The 22,722-nt window shown below is 37.3% G+C and overlaps 1 protein-coding gene across 7 annotated transcripts in view; it reads left to right on the forward strand.

The window, feature by feature from the left end:
• PANK1 (pantothenate kinase 1) overlaps positions 1-8,807 on the forward strand; it is a 124,788-nt gene extending 115,981 nt beyond the window's left edge. For 5 of the 7 annotated variants that reach the window (XM_023226286.1, XM_023226287.1, XM_023226283.1 and 2 more), the window contains 2 exons: positions 3,107-3,232; positions 7,346-8,807. In XM_023226286.1, coding sequence (XP_023082054.1) covers positions 3,107-3,232; positions 7,346-7,405 — 186 coding nt within the window. In that variant the 3' untranslated portion in view covers positions 7,406-8,807. The remainder of the gene's footprint in view (positions 1-3,106; positions 3,233-7,345) is intronic. The other 2 variants (XM_023226284.2, XM_023226289.1) reach the window with 1 other exon arrangement.
• The last annotated feature ends 13,915 nt before the right edge of the window (positions 8,808-22,722 follow it).

Genomic DNA, 22,722 nt, shown 5'->3' on the forward strand with positions numbered 1-22,722 from the left:
GCCGGCAGGTCAGCAGGTCTTTTCACAGGTATCAGAATCCCTTTTGGAGAGAGCAACTGACTTTACTATTCACTTTTGATTTCAATTTCAATATTATCGATTGGTGGAATATAGCAAGAGTGCCAACTTGAAAATGTAGCCATGTTATACACTGGTTTGAGAAACTATTTTATATGTTTCTGTGGGGCTGAATGAGTGAAGGGAATCACCAGTTGCCTTGGGGCCAAGGCTGCCCCAGAGAGTGTCCAGTCAGTGCAGACTCCCAGTGGCCGCGCCAGCGACTGGCAATGTTGTGTTTCCCCATGAGAGCAGCCACCAAGTCCCTCAGTCCTTGCTTTGCTCTCTGGAGTCACTGATTTGAGACCCTTTGATTTCAGCCATTTCACTGAGGGACACCACATTTACCAAATCTAAAACATTTTTGCCGTGATTCTTGAGATGCTGTGAAATGCTTCCCCATCAGTTTTAAATTTTCTGATTCGAATTTTTGAATAGATAATACAAACATATAATACAGACTACTAAGACATTAGAAGGATACACAAGGAAGTGAGTCCACCATTTCCACTTCTGTCTGTCAGTGTTAACCTCAGTAGAGGCTGCCATTGTTTTTAGGGTTTTTTTGTTTGTTTTTATTGGATGTATTACAATATATCTTTTGTTTATATTGTATGTAATGTAGGATACATTTATCTTTCTAAAGGTAATAAACTCTGTAACATTCTTTTTACAAAATGGTAGTTTTATTGAAATATAATTATATGCTATACAATTCACCCTCCATATACTATTCTACATCTTGCTTTATCAGCTTTTTATTAACAAGATGCATAAACATATGTAAAGGAGAGAGAACAGTATAAAGAACCTCCATATATCCATCAGTGCAGATTCTGCAATCATTAAGGCTTCACAACACATGCTTTCTCTCTCTCTATTTTCGTCTTCCTCCTTGCTCCGGTCCTCTCTCCTCCTCCGTCCCTCTTTTTTGCTAAAATACTAGAAAACAAATCCAAGATATTACGTCAATCTACCCTATATATTTTAATAAGCATCTCTAAAAATACGCCTGTTGCTTTTTGACGTAGTAATGCATCTTGAAATTGATCATATCAGTATATTTTAAATTGCTTCATTTTAACGGCCCTATGGCATTTTAACATATAGATATGCTGTTATTGATTTGTTCAATTTCCTAATGATATTTAGGTTTTTCCAGTCTCTTACTATTATTTAAATATTCATAGTGTATTTATATACGGTTTACACACATATATGTACACACACATATCATTTTGCCTATATGTGAGTATATAAATAGGATAAATTCCTAGAAGGGAACTTGCTGAGTCATAGGATATGTTGATTGTAATATTAACAGATATAAAGTTCCCTCCATAAAGGTAGTTCTAATTTATATTCCCACCAAGCAGGGTACAAGTTTCTCCACAGAGAGTTATCAAACTTTTTTATTTTTTTCAATGTAATAGGTTAAAAATTATACCTTATTTTGGGATTAACTATTAATATTATTTACTCATTACTCTATTGGGTTGTTGGCCTTTTTTTCTTACTGATTTATGGAACTCTTAATTAAGTAACAAATCCATTTGATGTGAAATGTATGATAATATTTTCCATTTATTGCTTCCCATTTGGATTTGTTTGTGGTGATGTTTTTCCCCAAATAAATTTAACTTTTTAAAGTAAATATAGCAATTATTTTGAAATGATTTCCTTTATTATGCATTTTCTACTTTAACATTTTTTTCCAATTCTTTCATATTTTTCCCTAATCTCTTTTTCTTTTCTTTCTTTCTTTTTTTTCTTTTTTTTTTTAACATCTTTGACCCACCTGGAATTTATTTGAAACATAGAATGCTCTTCCAGTTTTAATGCCACTTCTACTCCTTCTGACTTTCTATTAGGGTAATGCAGGAATGGGCTTTCAGCAAATCCTCCCTTGGACTCCCTTGTTTTGGGAGAAAGGGCAAAACTCCTCAATTTAATTAAATTTCTTTTTAGCCTGAGTTTCTTAGAGTGTTCCTTGTCACCTCTTAGTTTGAGTGATTTGTGGCTAGTTTTTTTTTTTCCTCAATGAAAATTTATTAAAACTACTTCCGCTCCTCCACCCACAGAAAATTTTCAGTGGCTAATGGGTTCATGAACATTCATTGTTAAAATTTGAGGCAGTTAAAAGGTAATGTTCCCAGACCGTGATTACTCTCGATAGACTAAGCAGAAAATAATACCAGCTTCAAAGACTCTCTTGCCTTTGATATGAGTGAGTGACCATAGCAAGTGGCTCTGAGTGAGTGAGTGAGTGAGTGAGTGGTGAGCAGCCTCTGCATGGTAGACAGGCTGAGCTCTGGTTTGAGCTTAAGAAATATCTGGGGGAGTGGGAAGTATAAAGAGTGCACTGGAGCTGGAAGCTTATGGGATTTGAAGAATGTCTGCATGAACAGGATAGGAGAGGAATGTTCATAAGTGTATGTTCAGAATGCAGAGCCACATCCATCATGACAAAAATAGAGTATTTTTTGTGACCATATTTTAACTCATCTGTTGACCAAACAGGATATTCCAGCATATATCCTGAGGGCAGAGACTGAGTATTCTTTCTTCTTTGTATTTCCAGTGTCCAGCACAGAGCAAATTGAGCATTATTCATTACACAAATAAACCATACCATAGCCATTTTATCTGTGAGTTGGTTATAAGAGTATTTTATACCTACAAGTTGGGGGATTGAGGTATTACACATGAAAATTTAGCTGAACTTGAACTCCAGTTAAAATTGTATATATGGGTGTGTTTTGGGAGCTTAATTTCATGTCAGACCTAAGGCAGTCTGACATAACACCTGCAAATAAGTCCAATATCAGTTTCTGCGTTGCCCAACAAAAATCTCAGCCTCTTGTTCTTGTAGAATGTACTATAAGGTTGGTTTAACTTCATTTTGGCAATGTAGAAATAATTCCACCAAAAAACAAACAAGGAAAATTTACTCTTCAAGGTTCTGTACAGAGACATACATAACATTGGGTCTTTGCCAAATGCTATTTTTATGCCATGATTCAATTGTTTTCTTTAACATTTTTTCCAGAATATAGACAGAGTTGTGTTTGTTGGAAATTTTCTCAGAATCAATATGGTCTCCATGAAGCTGCTAGCATATGCCATGGATTTTTGGTCCAAAGGACAACTAAAAGCTCTGTTTTTGGAACATGAGGTAGGTTGAGTTTGCATAGACTTACTGTCATATGTGGAGTATATTTTGGTTTGGCTAACCTATCAGCAGGTCTCTTAGTTTTTTAAATTGGTCAAGTAGAAAAGTTGCCATTTACACTTTGCATTTACACAAAGGATAACAAAAAAGTATATATTAAATGGAAGCGTTCTTTTTTTTTTTTTTTTTTTTTTTTTGAGAAGGAGTCTTGCTCTGTTGCCCAGGCTGGAGTGCAGTGGCGCGATCTCGGCTCACTGCAAGCTCCGCCTCCCAGGTTCACGCCATTCTCCTGGCTCAGCCTCCAGAGTAGCTGGGACTACAGGTGCCCGCCACCACGCCCAGCTAATTTTTTGTATTTTTTTTAGTAGGGACGGGGTTTCACCGTGTTAGCCAGGATGGTCTCGATCTGCTGACCTCGTGATCCGCCCATCTCAGCCTCCCAAAGTGCTGGGATTACAGGCTTGAGCCACCGCGCCCAGCCGGAAGCATTCTTATCCAACAACCAGGACTGGTAGTTGGTTAATTCAATTTTTTAAAAAAGTTACTGGAAATGTAAATTAGGACAGTCATTATAGAAAACTGCATGGAAGTTTCAAAAAAACTAAAAATAAAATTACCATATGATCGAGCAGTTCCACCTCTGAGTATTTACCCAAAAGATTTAAAATCAGCATGTCGAAGAGATGTCTGCACTCCCATGTTTACTGCAGCACTACTCACAGTAACCAGGTTACGGAATTATCCTAAGTGTCTGTCAGCAGATGAATGGATTTTTTTAATGTCGTACATATACACAATGGAATACTATTCATCACTTAAAAAGAAATTATGTAGTTTGCAACAACATGGATGGAATTGGAAAACATAAAGCTAAGTGAAATAAGCCAGGCACAGGAAGACATACTGCATGTTCTCACTTATTTGTGGAATCTAAAACAATCAAACTCATAGAAGCAGAGAGTAGAATGGTGGTTACAGAGGCTGGAGGGTAGGAGAAATGGGAACATACATTTCAAACTTGTAAATTTCAAATGTTCTCACCAAAAAAATCTAAGTATTTGAAGTTATATACATGTTAATTAGCTTGCTTTAGTTATTTCACATTATATTCATAAATCATAACCTCACTTTGTACCCCATAAATATATGATTATAAGTTGTCAATTTATAATAGCATTTTTTAAAAGTTTTAAAGTCAGATAAAATGAGTAATCATTCAAAAAATCTTTCTTCAAACATTTTATTATACCTTAAACTGTGTAAATGTGCACTTACTTACCAATCTTTTGATGTGAGACCAACACCTATTTTTGAGCATGGTTTCTGCCGATTGGAGTCCTGTGTTTATCTTTCTTTCATAATCTACAATATTATGCACCTCCTTTGATTTCCAATTTGTTTCCTTAAAGTGGATTAAGAAGTTAAAGATACTTATGAAGCAAGTTGGTTGCAGAATTCTTATAGGTTTTTTTCTCTATCTTTCACATTGTGGTATCCACCTAAACAGACAGCAGTTATTTCTGACAACCTTTTTCAATATTTCTCAAGAATTTAACTGAATTTTCATAGAACTGACCATAAATTTGTGCTCTTTTTATTGATTTAGGTGGTATATAGTTAAACTAGATTATTACATTACAATCAACCTGTCATAAACAAATTTAAGAATAAACACAGCTGACTCTTGGCAAGTAAGCAACTCAGCTGGTAAGAACAGAAGTGCCTGGGCGACTAAGAGTAGCCTGTTGGCCTTAAGAGGTCAGTGACGTGACCATTAGTGAACCTGTTTACAAAGGAAATGGAGAGTATCAGTAAATTCAGAGTCCCTTACTTGGAATTTCTTTTTTTTTTGAGACAGAGTCTCCCTCTGTCACCCAGGCTGGAGTGCAGTGGCATAGTCTCAGCTCACTGCTACCTCCGCCTCCCAGGTTCAAGCAATTCTCGTGCCTCAGCCTCCCAAGTAGCTGGAATTATAGATGTGCGCCACCACGCCAGACTAATTTTCATATTTTTAGTAGAGGGTTTCACCATGTTGGCCAGGATGGTCACGAACTCCTGACCTCAGGTAATCCGCCTGCCTGGGCCTCCCACAGTGCTGGGATTACAGTTGTGAGCCATCCTGGCCCCCTTACTTGGAGTTTCTACCATAATATAAACAAACAAAAAAAAGCCGTTCTCTCTTCCACCTCCTCTGTCACCTCCTTTAAAATCAATGCTGCAGTGCAGTAGTGAGCTATCACTGGAGGTATCTAATCTCCTGTGTATACTGCAGCAGAAGAACATTGAGAGAGCTAGTATTGTGGGTTTCAATTGTAATGAATAACTACTGTGCCATTTGTTCTCATCTTCAAACTGAGCTATTTATGTAAAAAGTTACCAGTGTATTTAGAGTTATTTAGAACTCTCTATGCCTGTATTTTGTTTTATTAAAGCCTGGAAAGTGTCAGGGATAAAAAGTCTTCCGTAACATCACGTGGGAAGTTAGGTGGTGATAACATAGGAAGTAAAATCCAACCTTTTGGGGAAAGCCACTTCTGTAGGTAAAAATGTAGCCACCTATATCACCCTGTACAATCCTAAGCCTCTGTGGACTCTGGCTTTGGTTTGTTACCCTATATCATAACTCAGTCTCTATGGCCAGTGAAAATGGAATATTCTTGTAACCCTCATAATGTGGTCCTCAGAAAATTCTCTACATTCGTAAATTCACTGTAGCTTACGCTGGCCTTACTAGAGAATACTATGGAGAGACAACTTTTGAGAAGCACTGGTATGGTGGCTTTCTGGTCACCTGCCCTGGCCTTAGGAGTCCTCACTTAATTTCTTATTCATTCAACTAATGTTACAGAACATCTCTTAAGAGATGTCATCTAGCCAGATAGTTAAGAACACTGCCTTTTATTGACTTTGAGATCTTAGACAATGACTCCATCTGTCCATTTCTGTTTTAGCATTTTTAAAAAGGGGCAATTATCATATTTTTCTCATAGAGTTATTGTGATAGGTAAATGAGTAAATCCATGTAAAGTGCTTAGAACCACTTCTAGCATTAGTGGGGCCTCAATAAATGTGAGCTGACAGCAGCAGCAGCAAAGATCCGTCCACGTCCTGCCACACTCACACCTACTGCTGCAGTTATAGCTGTTGAGTGCAGCAAGTCCCAGAAGAATGGAGCCTCCTGCCTTTTGGAAACAGATTGTTGTGGACTGATTATTTGTGCCCCGACCAACTTCAAATGTGTATGTTGAAATCCTAATCTACAAGGTGATGGTATTGGGAGATGGCCTTCGGGAGGTGATTAGGTCATGAGGGCTGAGCCTTCATGAATGGAATTAGCATCCTTATAAAAAAGGTCTAAGACAGCTCCCTTGCCCCTTCCACCACATAATCCAGCCATGTGAGATTATAATGTGAAGACAGCTATCTATGAGGAATGGGTCCTCACTAGACACCTTGATTTTAGACTTCCCGGCCTCTAGAACTGTGAGAAACAAATTTCTATTGTTTATAAGCCACCCAGTCTAGGGTACTTTGTTATATATAGCAGCCTGAACAAACTAACACATAGTTCTCTACAAATCTATCTTTTTTAGTTCCTTTCATTTTCATAAACATATGGTCTTTTATTTTACAGATGGGCAAAGTGAGGCTTGGACTAATTTAAGTGCCTATGCAAGCGCTACTGAGGGAAGTTTAGGGTTTTCTCCCATAAAATATAGCTTTGAAGTCAGACAGATTTGGTGTTGAGCCCTGGTACAAGACCTGTGATCCTGCAAGGGTAATTTATTACCTTCCATTTCTCATATGTGAAATAATAATCAGAGTTTTGCCATGATGAAGATAAAGATGAAATAGTTATAATACTAACAACCCCCAGCACACACTTAGCACACATGTGCCAGACATAGTTCTAAGCACTTACGTATGTGACTTTATTTAATATATATAACTAGGTGTCCAATAAATTATAGTTGTTATTATTCTGCCATGTTTTGTGACGCACAATTTAGGTTTTAAATTTCTCTTTTATCTACATTAATGGCATTCCTAGAATTATTAAAAACAATAGGTATTTGGCTAAAGTTCAGAGATCATCGTTTTGTATTGTTTTCATAGGGTTATTTTGGAGCCGTTGGGGCCCTGTTGGAACTGTTCAAAATGACCGATGACAAGTAGAGATGAGCAGTGGAGGGAACAGCCTCCCCAAAGGACAGAGAACTAAAAAATTGCTGCTGGAGAAGGTGAAGGTCGCTTTGGGACGGAAACCAAGCCATTATGGCAGATGAACCTGCTGGATTTGTAAATAATTTAAAATCCTTCCAGATGATCTTTTACTCTTAGGTTTTGAGCTAATGATTCAAAACGGGGGAATATAAAAGGTTTTTTTTCTGTATACTGTATTTTTTTAAAAAAATGGTGCAGCGTGGCCAAACCTACCAATTGTATGCATTAACTTTGAAAAGTTGTTTGATGTTTAAGAAGGACCTGATATGTAAGCGCTGTTCATTTTTCTTCTGGGGTTTACTGATCAGTGTGGTGATTTTAACTTCATTTAGTAATTACTCTAGGAGATTTTACCTTGACTCATATTTTTCATGACGTTTCATGATTTGCTGTTGGTTTCAAATGAAACTACAAATCTGGCATGTTTTACTGTGAACACTTTTGTTATTTGTTTGTTTACTTTTTTTGTCTTGTTTTTCTGTTTTAGTTGTCTTATGAAAAAAGAGAGTCCTTCCCTCTGTTTCTGTCCTCAGATGATCTCCCTCCCCTACCTGTAAACTTTCTTTGACATAATTGTTCATATCAATGAAGGTGCTGACCAGCTCAATACAAAGTTAAGCACAAGATCTAAAGCTCTTGAAAATGCCCGTGAAGAGAAGACTGAATGTGTTAATGAATTTAATGAGTCTGGCAAGTTTGTCTTATCCCTTATAAATATAGTGTTTCATTGGATTTATTTTATGCTAGGTGATATTAAGTTGAAATAGTCTATGATGAAATGTCCTCATCCATGCACAGAATATGAATGGCAGCAAATCTTTGTGCAAGAAGTTTGGAACTTACTGGGAAAAGCCTCCCAGTAGATTAATTGTTCATATCAGGAGATTTAGGGTAAGTCATGGGTTGAGGTGTCAGATAGTAATATCTGTTTGTTTTGTACATGTATATATCTAGGAAATTTATAACAATATATCTTTAATAATGTTAAAGTTTTTTCATTTTTAATATTTTAAACTAAAAACTGTACTTCAATCTCAGTTTCTAAAATTAAAAATAATTTATACTGATCTATATATTTTTTCTTTTTGAAAGATTTCATTAAGACTGATGGGTAACTTTCAAATGAGGGTCACGTACAAATGTCGGAATGCGTGAGATCCCATGGTCTTGTGTATTGAGCTTATTGTTGAAAGGGATTTTTGAAGGACAGAACAATTACTCCAGGATGAATCTTCCTTTCTCTGCCTTCTGAGCACCGTCTTTAATTTCCATATCTTCAAATCTTGAAGCAGTTGATGTTAATTGAAGAACTCATTTGTCTGGTTGAAATAAAGCCTGTTTCTGTTGTGATGTTTTTAGTGTATATGTTATTTTCATTTCTTAATTCTCATGTTTATAGTATCGGCTTTGTACCATGAAATGACTGTGTGTTGTGTTTTTGCTACTCTACATTTCAAAATCGGAGGCTTTCCCATGAGTGTGGTATGGTCCAAAACACTGTGTCTTCAGGTGAAGCTGTAGCCCTATGCATAGATTTTTAAAATATAGCTTTATTGTTTCTATACAAGTGACTCCTTAATGCCAACTATCACTGCTATATTTGTTAATTCCAAAGGAGTTTCAAAATTTGGTCATCACAAATATATTTTATTAACTTCTGTCTGGCTTTAAAAAAATTCAGGCAGCTAAAGTGTTCTTGAAAAGGGTAAGTTAAAACATATCATTTATAACTAGTGCCTTTTGATGGCCTCTTCTACTATTCCTATTCTCATCTATCAGGTAACAGCAGACCTTGGTTCTGCAGATCGTGGTTCTACAAAGGAAATCAGGGCAAGTTAGTGTGACTGTATATATTTTTAATTATCTGAAATCACTTGATCTCTGATTACAAACATTTAAAACATTGGTGTAGCTGAGAAAATATATTATTCCATTATGCAAATATCAGTTAAATGTTGACTACATATAGCCAGCCCGTTTTTTACAAAAGAGAACTTGTAGCCTGAGGATTTTCACATTCACTTGAATTACAGAAACTTTTCTTAGACCCAACATCACAAAAAAACTGGAAAGACTTAAGAATTTTGACCTTGTGCAATATGAAGTAAGAGCATGGCTTTTTATCGTGAGGCAGCTTCAGTCTGGGTCCAGCTTAGTCAGTTACCTGTGCAAAGATATGCTAAGCCTCTTTCTAAACCATAGTTTCCTCCCCTGTAAAACGGGACAAATAATAGTTTTACATACATATTTAAAGAGCTCAGCACAGGAGTTGACATAAAGTAAATGCTTCATTAATGTTAGCTACAATGAAAAAATAAATTATTTAAACTAATGTATTAAATCAGTAATTCTTAACCTTCTGGATTGTGGGAAACCCATGTTAGCATGGCGATGTTTCACCAATCTCCATATGCTAATACACATCCACAGCTCCTTGTCCACACTTCCAAAATGCCATACTTAGGAAATCTATCTTAACAACTCACTTGGCAGCAAACTCTGACTTGAGCATTATTTCGCACATGTAGTATGGCTCTTCACATGTTTTGTTGCAAGGCTCTTCATGGGTTAGATAACACGATACTGACTCTGACAGGGGTGTTAAAGTAATAAATGATTCTGAATTGGCTAGGTGTGGTGGCTCACGCCTGTAATCCCAGCACCTTGGGAGGCCGAGGTGGGTGGATCACAAGGTCAGGAGATCGAGACCATCCTGGCTAACACGGTGAAACCCCGTCTCTACTGAAAATACAAAAAATTAACAGGGCGCGGTGGCGGGCACCCGTAGTCCCAGCAACTTGGGAGGCTGAGGCAGGAGAATGGCATGAACCTGGGAGGCAGAGCTTGCAGTGAGCCGAGATCACACCAATGCACTCCTGCCTGGGAGACAGAGAGAGACTCTGTCTCAAAAAAGAAAATAATAAATAAATAAATGATTCTGAATTTTGAAACACATCTGGTCCTGAGTTTTAGATAAAGGGATTGTGGAAATAGAGTTGTGTTCTTCACCTTATGCAGTATACATGGATTTAGAGTCTCTGTTGGGAACAATTGTTACAGGTAACTTATACTGCATGTCGTTCAGTCACAGAAGGAATATTAAGAAGTTACTCTGTGCCAGGAAGGAACTGGAGACTAAGAGAGGCGTAGGATATAATCCCTGCAGAGAAAGACAGCAAAATCTCAAGCCAACATGAGTCATCAAGTGCCACAAGTGCCATTCAATCATTCGTTCATTCACATTCACAGCAGTAAACATAACAAAGATCCACCATCACAGAGCTTATATTCTAGAAGGGAAGACAGATACATTACTAAATATATAATGTTAGATCAGTACTACAAAGAAAAAGTAAGCTAGTGTAAAGGCTAAAGAAGGGGTAGTTCTATTCAGAAAAATGAGAAAGGGAGGAATTTCTCGGGGTGGACAAAGACAGCCTCTCCTAGGAAGTGACCTTTGAGCAGAGAGTTGAATGGAGGTGAGAACACATTGTGTAAATGTCTGAGAAGATATTTTTCACGCCTGGCAAATGAAAATAGGGATTTGAGGAACTGCAAAGAGGTCAGTGTCTGGAGTGAAAAACAGAAACTGATGGGAGATGCAGTGTTGGGAGTAACCTTGAGGCAGGTCCTATAAGAAATCTGCAAGTGATGGTAGTGGCCTCTACCCAGAAGAGAGGCTGGTCATTTGTCCTCCAGAAGGTGCTAGAGAAGGTTTCATGGAGTCTTAACCGAAGAATAGGAACCACTAAGTGGAGAGAAAGGGAGTGCTTTCCAAGCAGAGGGAGCTGGGTGAGCAGAAGTGCTGATGGAAGAAACCACTTGGCTTATTCAGGGACTAGAAGCTAGTTTCACCAATCTCCATATGCTAATATATATCCACAACTCCTTGTCCACACTTCCAAAATCCCATACATGAGAGAGAAACCAGGTAGTGAGAAAGTGAGAAAGAGGAAGCCAGCCCAACTGTGGAAGGACTTAGTTTTCCATGCTAACATTGTGGGCTTTTCCATAGTCACTGTGGAGCCATCAAAGAGTTTCAAGGAAAGTGAAACTAGAAGTGATCTGGCTTCAACGCGGTAAAGCAAAATGCCCTGTTGAAGTAAATGAGTAAACAAGTTATGTGCTTTTGAATACCTAACATTATTCCATTTTTTCCCTATTGTGCCAGACCTCATGCAGTAGCTGCAGAGTGAACCATGCTTTTGCTGTAAGTAGGATGGTTATAAAAATTCTTGAGAACTTTCTCAGAGAACACAGGCTACTAATAGCTGCAACCCCACTATGAGTCTATTCAGTGAGTAAGAAGGTTTCAATACCGGGAGCATGGTAAACTATCACTCACAGGAATTGTTAGAAAGCAGTTTTCCTCCCAGTGATCAGAAGATGACCCCACATCTGTGAAAAAGATTTCATTAGTGTGCTTTGTTTATTATGTCTACCAGCTGCCCATTCTTTTGCTCATCTGTTTAATTTTTAATAAATATCAATGATCTGAGAGGCATTGGGTAGCACTGAGGATGCATTCCGATGTGAACAAGACTGCAGGAGCTCTGCTGTCATTAGGCTGACATTTAGTTGGTAGAGATAAACTTGAAGCATATAAACCAAGAAATAAACAAGAAAATATCAGAGAGTGATAAGTGCTATGAAGGAAAGAAACAAGGTGATAGGATAGAGAGGGAGGAGAGAGACTTCCTCAGTCAGATGGTCATAAAATGCAAGTATGATTAAGTCATGGCCTCAGCTTTCAAGGAATGATGCGCTCACCTTGCTTTCATTCTTGCCACCTCAATGAAAATGAAAGATGTTTTTGGGAAACTGATAGCTAATTTTCTTTTTCTTAGAATATTTAATTTAGGTAATATGTATTTAAAATAAAGTTATCACATAAAATAATATATTGATTTAGTAATGCACGTTTTTCCCCTGCTCATTTAATGAAACAATATTATTTGAATTGTTTACTTGAATCTTTATTGTTAATGATTTTGTCATGACCAGAGTCATTTAATAGTTTCCACAGCACAAGTTTGAAATTTAATACCTTTTTAATCTGTCTGTGATGTGTTGACCACTGGGTTTTTAAAAAACCCAGCCACAAACACCTATTCCCATGATGAGCTCAATTATTTCACATTTCAAAAGGTGTTTCCTCAGTGTAACCATTTATGTAGAGCCTTTTAAAGTCAATTTCAAAAGGCTAGTTTACAAGTATTCGTCACTTGCAATACAAAAATAAAAAGGAAATTTATATTAAAGTCTTTGCCTCTTTTTTTAATGCTCTATCAAATAAATAAACATTCCAAACTAGAATCAATTGAAGTGATTTCAGTTAATGTTTTCACTAAACAGTTTTCAACCAGTCCATAAGAAGAGTTCATCTTCTTTTCAAATTTAAGTATTTTTTTTTTAAATTCAACATTTTACATGCATACAGTTTTAAAAGTCAAATACTTGCACAAGACTACGGAAAACAGCAGCACACAAGTTTTCCTTTCTCGTATTTTATTTTATCATTGTGGACATAGTGGTTTCCCAAGGGTAAGGTGATGGAGATAAAAATGTTTGAGTATTTGCATATCTAAAAATTTCTAGAAATATTTTTATTCTATTCTCATGCCTAGTTGATAGTTTGGCAGACTACAGAATTTTATGTTAGATACCACTTTTCTTCAGAATTCTGAAGGCATGGCTCTATTATTTTGGCAATAATAGAGAAATAGGAACCTTCATACATTAGTGTTGGGATTTCAAAACAATACAGTCATTTTGGAAAACAGTCTGTCAGTTCTTCAAAAAGTTAAATACAGAATTACCATATGATCCAGCAATTCCACTCTCAGAGACGTATATACCCAAAGGAAATGGAGAGATACATGTACATATGACTTGTTCATGCATGTTCTTAGTAACGTTACTCATAATAACTGAAAAATTAAAATTTCCCTAATGTCTATCAGCAGATGAATGTATAAATAAAATATATACTTCTATACAGTGAAATAATATTTGGCCATAAAAAAGAATTGCAACACAAATGAACCTTGAAAGTATTATGTTAAGTGAAAGAAACTAGTCACAAAAGTCTATGTATTGTATGATTCCGTTTATATGGGATCGCCAAAATAGCCAAGTCTATAGAGACAGAAAGTAGATTAGTGGTCTCCTAGGGCTGAGAATTTGGTAGAAATTAGGAGTACTGCTAATATGTATGAGGTTTCTTTTGTGGTGATGAAAATATACTAAAATTGATTGTAATGATGGTTGCATAATTCAACTAAAAGTCATTGAATTGTACACTTCGAATGGATTAGTTGAATGGTATGTGAATTACAGGCATATGTTGTTTTATTGTGCTTTGCTGATACTGTGTTTTCTACAAATTGAAGGTTGTGACAACTCCGCCTTGAGCAAATCTATTGGTGCTGTTTTCCCAGCTTGAGATCAGTTCATGCCTCTTGGTCACATTTTGATAATTCTTACAATATTTCAAACTTTTTCTTTATTATCATAATTATTATGGTGATTTGTGATCAGTGATCGGTTATCAGTGATTGTTTTGTGGTGCCACAAAGGTAAGACACTGAACTTAATTGGTATGTGTTTTGACTGTTCCACTGACCTGCAGTCCTCCGATCTCTGTCCCTCTCCTCTGGCCTCCCTATTCCCTGAGACTCAAAAATGATGAAATTAGCCCACTTACAAACCCTACAATGGCCTCTAGGTGTCCAAGTGAAAGGAAAAAAATCACACATCTCTCACTTATTGGAAACTAGGAATGATTAAGCTTAGTGAGGCAGGCATGTTGAAAGCTGAGATAGGCTAAAATCTAGGCCTCTTGTGCCAGTTAGCTAAGTTGCGAATACAAGGAAAAGTTCCTGAAGGAAATTAAAAGTACACTCCAGTGAACACACAAATCATAAGAAAGCAAAACAGCCTTACGGCTGATATAAAGTTGTATGTCTGGATAAAAGATCAAACAAGCCACAACTTTCCCTTAAGCCAAAGTCTAATCCAGAGCCAAACTCTAATTGTCTTCAGTTCTCTGAAGTCTGAGAGAGGTGAGAAAGCTGCAGTAGAAAAGTTGGAAGCTAGCAGAGGTTGGTTCATGAACTATAAGAGCAGAAGTTGTCTCCATAACATAAAAGTATGAGGTGAAGCAGTAAGTTATGCAGAAAATGCAGCAGAGATCATTGATGAAGGTGGCTACACTAAACAACAGATTCCCAATGTAGACAAAACAGCCTTCTATTAGAAGAAAAGACCACCTCGGACTTTCCTAACTAGAGATGAAAAGTCAATGTGTAGTTTCAAAACTTCAAAAGACAGGCCGACTCTCTTGTTAGAGGCTCATGCAGCTGGTGACTTGAAGGTGAAGCCAATGCTTATTAACCATTCTGAAAATTCGAGGGCCCTTAAGACTTATGCTAAGTCTACTCTGCCTGTGCTCTATAAACAGAACAACAAAGCTTGGATAACAGCACATCTATTTATAGCATGGTTTCCTGAATATTTTAAGCTCATTGTTGAGACCTGCTTCTCAGACAAAAGATTCCTTTCAAAAGATTTCTTTCATTGACAATGCACCTAGTCACGCAGGAATTCTGATGTAAATGTACAAGGAGATTAATGTTTTCCTACTTGCTAATCCAATTCCATTCTATAGCCCACAGATCAAGGATTAATTTCAATGTTCAAGTTATATTATTTAAGAAATACATTTTGTAAGGCTATGGCTGCCATAGAGAGTGATTCCTCTTATGGATCTGGGCAAAATAAGTTGAAAACTGTCTGGAAATGTTTTTACCATTCTAGATGCCATTAAGAATATATGTGATTCATGGGTGGAGGTCAAAATACTAAGATTAACTGGAGTTTGGAAGAAGTGGATTCCAACCCTCATGGATGACTTTGAGGGGTTCAAGACTTCAGTGGAGAAAGTCACTGAAGATGAGGTAGAAAGAGCAAGAGAACTAGAATTATAAGTGGAGCCTGAAGAGATGACAGAATTTCTGCAATCTCATGATAGAACTTGAAAGGATGAGGAGTTGCTTCTCATGGATGAGCAAAGAAAGTGGTTTCTCAAGATGGAATCTACCCCTGGTGAAGATGCTGAAAACATTGTTGAAATGACAGGAAAGGATTTAGAATATTGCGTAAATTTAGATGATAAAGCATTGGCAGGGTTGAAGAGTATTGACATCAATTTTGAAACTCCTGTTGTGGATAAAATGCCGTCAAATGACATCACATGCTGCAGATAAATCTTTTGTGAAAGAATCAACCAATATGGCAAACTTGATTTTTGTCTTGTTTTAAGAAATTGCCACAACCTTCAGCAACCACCACCTTAATCAGTCAGCAGCCAAACACATTGAGAGAAGACCCTCTACCAGCAAATAATTAATACTAGCTAAAGGCTCAGATGATTGTTAGCATTTTTTAGCAGTAAAGTATTTTTGAAATTAAGGTATCTACATTTTTTAAGACAATGCTATTGCACACTTAACAGACTACAGTATATTCTAAACATAACATGTACATCTGCTATGAAACAAAGAAATTCATGTGACTTAATTGCCTGGGTCTGAAAACAAAGTTGCAATTTCTCCAAGGTATGCCTATATATTACTGAAATATATGAAAAGCAATGTAAATTAGAAGACTGAAAAGAACCATTGGACTATAGCACAAAACTGAAATTATATGTGTTAATTGGATTTTTTTTTTGACCTATGTGGTATTATTTTCAATTTTGTCAGGCATTTCACTTGTTGCTTTTGCTTTTCCACTAGTTTTTTTCCTTGTACATTTCTTGAATTATGACATTTCTAGAATCAACCACCAAGTACATTTAGTCAAACGTGTGTGGCCCACGGTTGGTGTGGTTAATAATAAGGGCACTGTGACATAAATTCAAGTAGCCTCAATACCATTTGCCTAATTTGTTTTAACTAATGGATTTTCTTTATAAATTTTTTGCAGTTACAGCTTAAGGAGAGTTTTAAATTTTCTCTTAAGCTGTAAGGCCACCAGAAAGAAATTTTTTTGTATTAGATAAGATTAGAACCGTTTTTGTATTAGATTTTTCTTCTCTTTGCTCTTCCACTTCACTTTGTTCATGAAATTTGGTGTTGCTATTTTAGCAAGGTGCAGCATCTGAAGAATTTATGCCATTTGGCTGCCATGACACAGCTATAAATTATGTTTGTTTTACCACATTCCATAGTGAGATAGGTGGTGTATGTCTTCTCATATATCTTGAAAAGATATGTAAAATTTAATTTTAAAGACGACTTAAACTTTAAAATAATTATTTTTATTTTTCATTAACTACTGAAGTTTATTTATCCTGACATGAAATTTTTTCATAATATATTCTTAAACTTTTCTAGCATTCATATTCTATGTGCATATTTGGATGTGTACATGTTTTCGGCATATTGGGGAAGAGATAGTTAATCCTACAAGTTGTGGATCTAGAGTTTGTATTACAATTATTATTTAGGAAGAGTATATTTTTAAACTTAATATTTGAATAGTCTGTCAAATGTCACTTTATTTTAAATATCGGCCAAAAGTATTTTTGAATTAAGCTCCATAAGTGGGTTGAAATTTGGCAAATTAAACATCATTTTGAATTTTAAACATTTTTAGGCATTCTCCTTTGATATTTGATTACTATTTATATTGGCTTTATAAATTTTAAAATGAGCAGTCACTTTTCTGTCTGTCTGTTCATGTGCCAACATCAACATTGAATTTATCAAGTAGTTATTTATGCAATGTTTAGACAGGCAAAATGAAATGGAGAAGTGGGGCAATTATCTGTAGATCCCACCCACACAACTTTCAGCAGCTGTAGAGAAAATGGTGTCGTTGTCCAGAACAATTGAGTTTTGTTGGCTCTGCCCTGAACATTTAGTCAAGTACACAATTCTTCGTGTCCTTTAGCCTGTGTTTCTACAGTCCACGTCGGACCTCTGCTGCTCATGGTAGTCTTCTGTGGTCCTTAATTAACTATGAAGATTAGCTCAGCAAAATCAAGCTGTAGGAGTCTCTCTCTGTGAAATGCTCAGGGCCATTTCATCTATGGCATAATCCGTTTTAATGGCCGTAGAGAGAGATTTTATGAAGATATAGCCACACTTAGAAATTAGAAATTAACACTTTAAAAAGGCTATATAGCGTTAGGATTTGAATTTTTAAAATAAAACACCATGCCATGCATAGTTTTTGGAAACCAAATTCTAAATACACTGGCATTCAAACTTTTAAGATGTAGAGATTTAGTAATTCATTAGTATTAATTACTGAATAATCACTACTTACATTTTAGTGTCAGTTTTTATTCATTGATCCAGTCCTGCAGAAGAGACTTTGGAAATATTAACTGACTCTTGCATTTCAGCTTAGGAGAAGTTCATTTTAATCACTAAGGAGTAAGTTGCAAAATAGGTTAAAGGTCCCTCCCAAAATAAACCTACCAAGTATGAGAAGTGAAAATTACACTTTTTGCTATTATTCTAATTTTTAAACTTCTAAATAAATGTTGAACAACTATTTGGAGAATATCAGTAAGAAAAGGTGCCAAATTATTAACCTGCATTGAACTATCACAAGTTCTGACCTGGCACTGGACGGAGAGGTAGGGCTTGGACCAGAAGTGACCTCTAATATCCTTCCCAACCCAGAGCTTCTGTAAGTCTGAGAGCTGGGCCTTGACCCTGCCCTTTACAAAGCTACCATGTGGGGTCCGGGCGCAGTGGCTCACACCTGCAATCCAGCACTTTGGGAGGCCGTGGCGGGCAGATCACAAGGTGAGGAGATCGAGACCATCCTGGCTAACACGGTGGAACCCCATCTCTGCTAAAGTACAAAAAATTAGCCGGGCGTGGTGGCGGGTGCCTGTAGTCCCAGCTACTTGGGAGGCTGAGGCAGGAGAATGGCATGAACCCGGGAGACAGATCTTGCAGTGAGCCAAGATTGTGCCACTGCACTCCAGCCTGGGCACCAGAGTGAGATTCTGTCTCAAAAACAAAAACAAAAACAAAAACAAAACAAAACAAAACAAAAAAACACAAAGCTAACATGTGGGAATAAAATATGTTTTCAGGAGAGAAAGTCCATAACAATAATGACAGCTGATGGATTAAGCCTTTCACATGCTTGGCACCCATGTACCTAATCTCCATTAATCCACTCAGATGATGAATAACGTGGGAATTCTTATCTTCATTTTACAGGAGAAAAGACTGAAGCTTGAAGAGGCAAAGGAACATGCCAGAAACATGCCATGAACAAATCTTCAAAAATCCTGAAGTGGCTTTCTGGGGAAAATCAAGGCTTTTTTGGGACTAAATGATCCAGAGATTTGCTTCCATTTTCTAAAAGGGATTGTATATAGAGGCAATGTCTGAATGTAGGTTTATCACCCTTATCAGTCATATTATTGAAATTTCTGCATACCCAGGCTTAAAATTTCACATTGGCTGGTCTGAAATTCTAGCTCAAGTGCCTTCCTCCTACTGCTATTCAGTTAGTTAATATTCTTCGGCCAGGTGCGGTGGCTCACACCTGTATTCCCAGCACTTTGGGAAGCCAATACGGGCAGATCACCTGAGGTCAAGAGTTTGAGACCAGCCTGGCCAATATGCGTGAAACCTCGTCTTTACTAAAAATACAAAAAAATTAGCCAGGTGTGGTGACTCACACCTGTAATCCCAGCTACACAGGAGGCTGAGGCAGGAGAATCACTTGAACCTGGAAGGCAGAGGTTGCAGTGAGCCGAGATTGTGGCACTGCACTCCAGTCTGGTTGACAGTGTAAGACTCCACCTCAAAAAAACAAAACAAAATAAAATAAAATTCTTCCACTTGCCCATTTCTTTTCTTTCCTTCATCATACTTTCACTACACGTTACCTCTATGCAAACATTGATGCTAGACTTGTACATATGGGAGTACTTATACAACAAACAAAACCTTATTGCTAAACTTCTGTGTGGATAAAATAATATATATTCCATCTTGTCTAGGAAGAAATGCTTGAGTCTATTATGAAGACTTATGCCAAAATTATTATTGTTATTATTTTTAGAGATGGGCTGGAGTGTAGTGGTGCAATCTAGCTCACTGCAGTCTAGAATGCCTGGGCTCAAGTGATCCTCCCAATTCAGCCTCCTGGGTAGCTGGGTCTACAGGTGCATACCACCATGCCTGGCTAATTGTTTTTATGTTTTTAGAGACAGGGACTCATTATATTACCCAGGCTGGTCTTAGGGGATCCTCTTGTCTCAGCCTCTGAAATTATTTTTGAAAAATAGGATTATTATTGATTCCTATATCAATTTTCTCTATTATAATTAGAAATAAATATTTTCTGTTTTATTCAATAACTTTCATTTCCTATCTTTAATGTTGCTTTTGAATATTTGTGTTTCTTATTTAACCAGTTCATTTCATGTGACTTTTTTCTATTTTTCAATTATTACATGTTAAGAGAAAGATATATAGAAATTATGGTATTTGGCTTTTAGTAAGTATTTCTCAACGGATTTAAAATTTTTAAGGGTAGGCCAAGCACAGTGGCTCACGCCTGTAATCCCACCACTTTGGGAGGCTGAGGCAGGTGGATCACCTGAGGTCAGGAGTGGTCAACATGGTGAAACCCCATCTCTACTGAAAATACAAAAAGTAGCCAGGCGTGGTGGTGTGCACCTATGATCCCAGCTGCTTGGGAGGCTGAGGCAGGAGAATCACTTGCACCCAGGAGGTGGAGGTTGAAGTGAGCCAAGATTGTGCCATTGCACTCCAGCCTGGGTGACAGAGTGAGACTCCATCAAAAAAAAAAAAAAAAAAAAAAAAATTAAGGGTAACATAATTTTCGGTTTCAGAAAGTAAACCTGCTTTCAAGAACTAATTAATATTTTAAATGACCTACCACTTTGGCCTCATTAAAACTTACATTATGAGAAACTTGTCTCCTAAATCCATTGCCATCCTTAAAGGTTATTTTAAGAAGAGTTGAGTTATTTTTATTCCTGTTCAGTTTTTTTAATCCCTGGAAATGGTGTAAGTAAAGATAGCTTTCCTTTTTAAATAGAATCCTATGTTCTTAATAATTTAGCCCAACATGATTGCTTAACACTAGTGTCTCAGATTCAAGTGGCATTTATTCAGGGAGATGCTTCTAATACAGAATGTCTTAGAAGTGTAGCTTAGACCCACCTGCCTTAGAATAACCTGGAGAGTTTGTTTAAAATGCCTCTTCGGGAGCCTTTCCCCTGACTCACTGAATCCACCTCTTATAGTGGGGCCCCAAAAGCATTTTTAAATAAACCTCCCCACATAATCCTTAAACACTTAAAATTTGTCTAGGAAGAAATACTTGAGTCTATTGTGAAGACCCATGCCTGTCTTAAAAGGATATATCACTACCAGCATTTAAAAGTATATCCACACTTAAAATACCCTTCCTGATACTTTGCCAGGCCATGCCCAATTGGCAGAAACCAGCATGATGTGCTGATCAACTACTGATTAAATCAGTCCAACTGCTGTCTCTAAGTTCAAAATGATTGCACCTTGCAAGTGTCATTCAACCATGTGTGCAGCATGATAACTAAAGCCCCTTAAAACAATAGAGGCAAGTGTGTCCCTCACATTGTGTTGAAACTGATTTTGCCAGTACACTTTTGTAGTCTAGTTTTCGGTTCTGTTCTGCTCCCACATTTTTCTAATATCCTGTACTTCCTTTGGCATGAGGAAGGCAATATGCTGAGTTTAGTTTGCAGGAGAGAAAGAATCTCATAATGGGGCAGTTTCTCTGAGATTGTTTGGGGTTCATTTCAGGTGAGCCACTTTTCTCCTTCCAAGTGTAGAAGTGACACAGGACATCTTCATAACATCAGCCTAAATTTACTGCTGCTATTATGTCCAGTTGCTGAAATAAACATTTTGCATTAAATTTTTTTCTAGACATAAGATCTTGCTACATTGCCCAGACAGGCTTTGAACTCCTGGGGCTCAAGCAGTCCTCTTACTTCAGCCTCCCAAGTAGCTGGGACTACAAGCACATACTACGGGCTGAATTTTTGAAGTGCCCAACAACCACAGTGGATATTTTTTTTTTTCTTTTAAGAGACAAATCTCACTCTGTTGCCCAGGTTGGATGGGGTGCAGTAGTGTAATCACAGCTTACTGCAGCCTCAAACTCCTGGGCTTAAGCAATCCTCCTGCTTCAGTCTCCTAAGTAGCAGGGATCAGACACACGCCACCACACCTGGCTGAATTTTTTTATTTTTATTTCTTGTAGAGATGAGGATATCACTATATTGCCCAGTCTCCAACTCCTGGCCTCAAGGCATCCTTCTGCCCTGGCCTCCCAAAATGATGGGATTACAGGCATGAGCTACTGCACCTGGCCCACAGTGGAAATTTTAAGGGCAACTTGAAAAGAAAATGTTTCCATTTCTTCCAAATAGACCATTATACTGAATGCTGAATGGCAGAGGCAGTGTGGTTGTGTAATTATTTTGGGCTATGAGGAACCAGCAATCGTGTCTTGCAATCATGTTACTCTTGTTCACTGGAATCTTCAAATTATCTGCAACAAGAGCAGCAACAAAAATCTGCGACCAAAAAAACACAGTTTCAAAGTGGTCCAACCTTTTTGGTACCAGGGACCAGTTTCGTGGAAGACAATTATTCCATGGACAGGGTGGATGGTGGGGGAAGATGGCTTCAGGATGAAACTGTTTCACCTCAGTTCATCATGCATTAGAGAGTCTCATAGGAGCATGCAGCCTAGATCCCTCACATGTGCAGTTCACAGTAGGGTTTGTACTCCTGTAAGAATCTAATGCCACTGCTGATCTGACAGGAGGCAGAGCTCAGCTGGAAATGCTCACTTGCCTGCTGCTCACCTCCTGCTGTGGGGCCCAGTTGCTAACAGGCCACAGACAGTTACTAGTCCACAGCCCAGGGGTTGGGGACCTCTGTTCTAATAGGTAGAAAACATGTTTATGAAGGACTCCATGACAGAAATTAAGCTGAACTCTTGTTAATCTCCATTCCATGAAAGGCCAAGGCCTACTTAATTCAACATGTACATATTAAACAACTCTCATGAACCTAGCTTTGTGTTTATTCCCCAGTTATATCTCTGTGTTGGCAGAATCCAAGGCCCTTTCATTATCTTAAGAAATGTTTTTACATTTCTCCAAAATTTCAAAATAAAAGTAATAGAAAATCATTATTTCTTTT

The sequence above is a fragment of the Piliocolobus tephrosceles genome, chromosome 9, assembly GCF_002776525.5.
Source record: "Piliocolobus tephrosceles isolate RC106 chromosome 9, ASM277652v3, whole genome shotgun sequence".
Lineage (NCBI taxonomy): Eukaryota > Metazoa > Chordata > Mammalia > Primates > Cercopithecidae > Piliocolobus > Piliocolobus tephrosceles.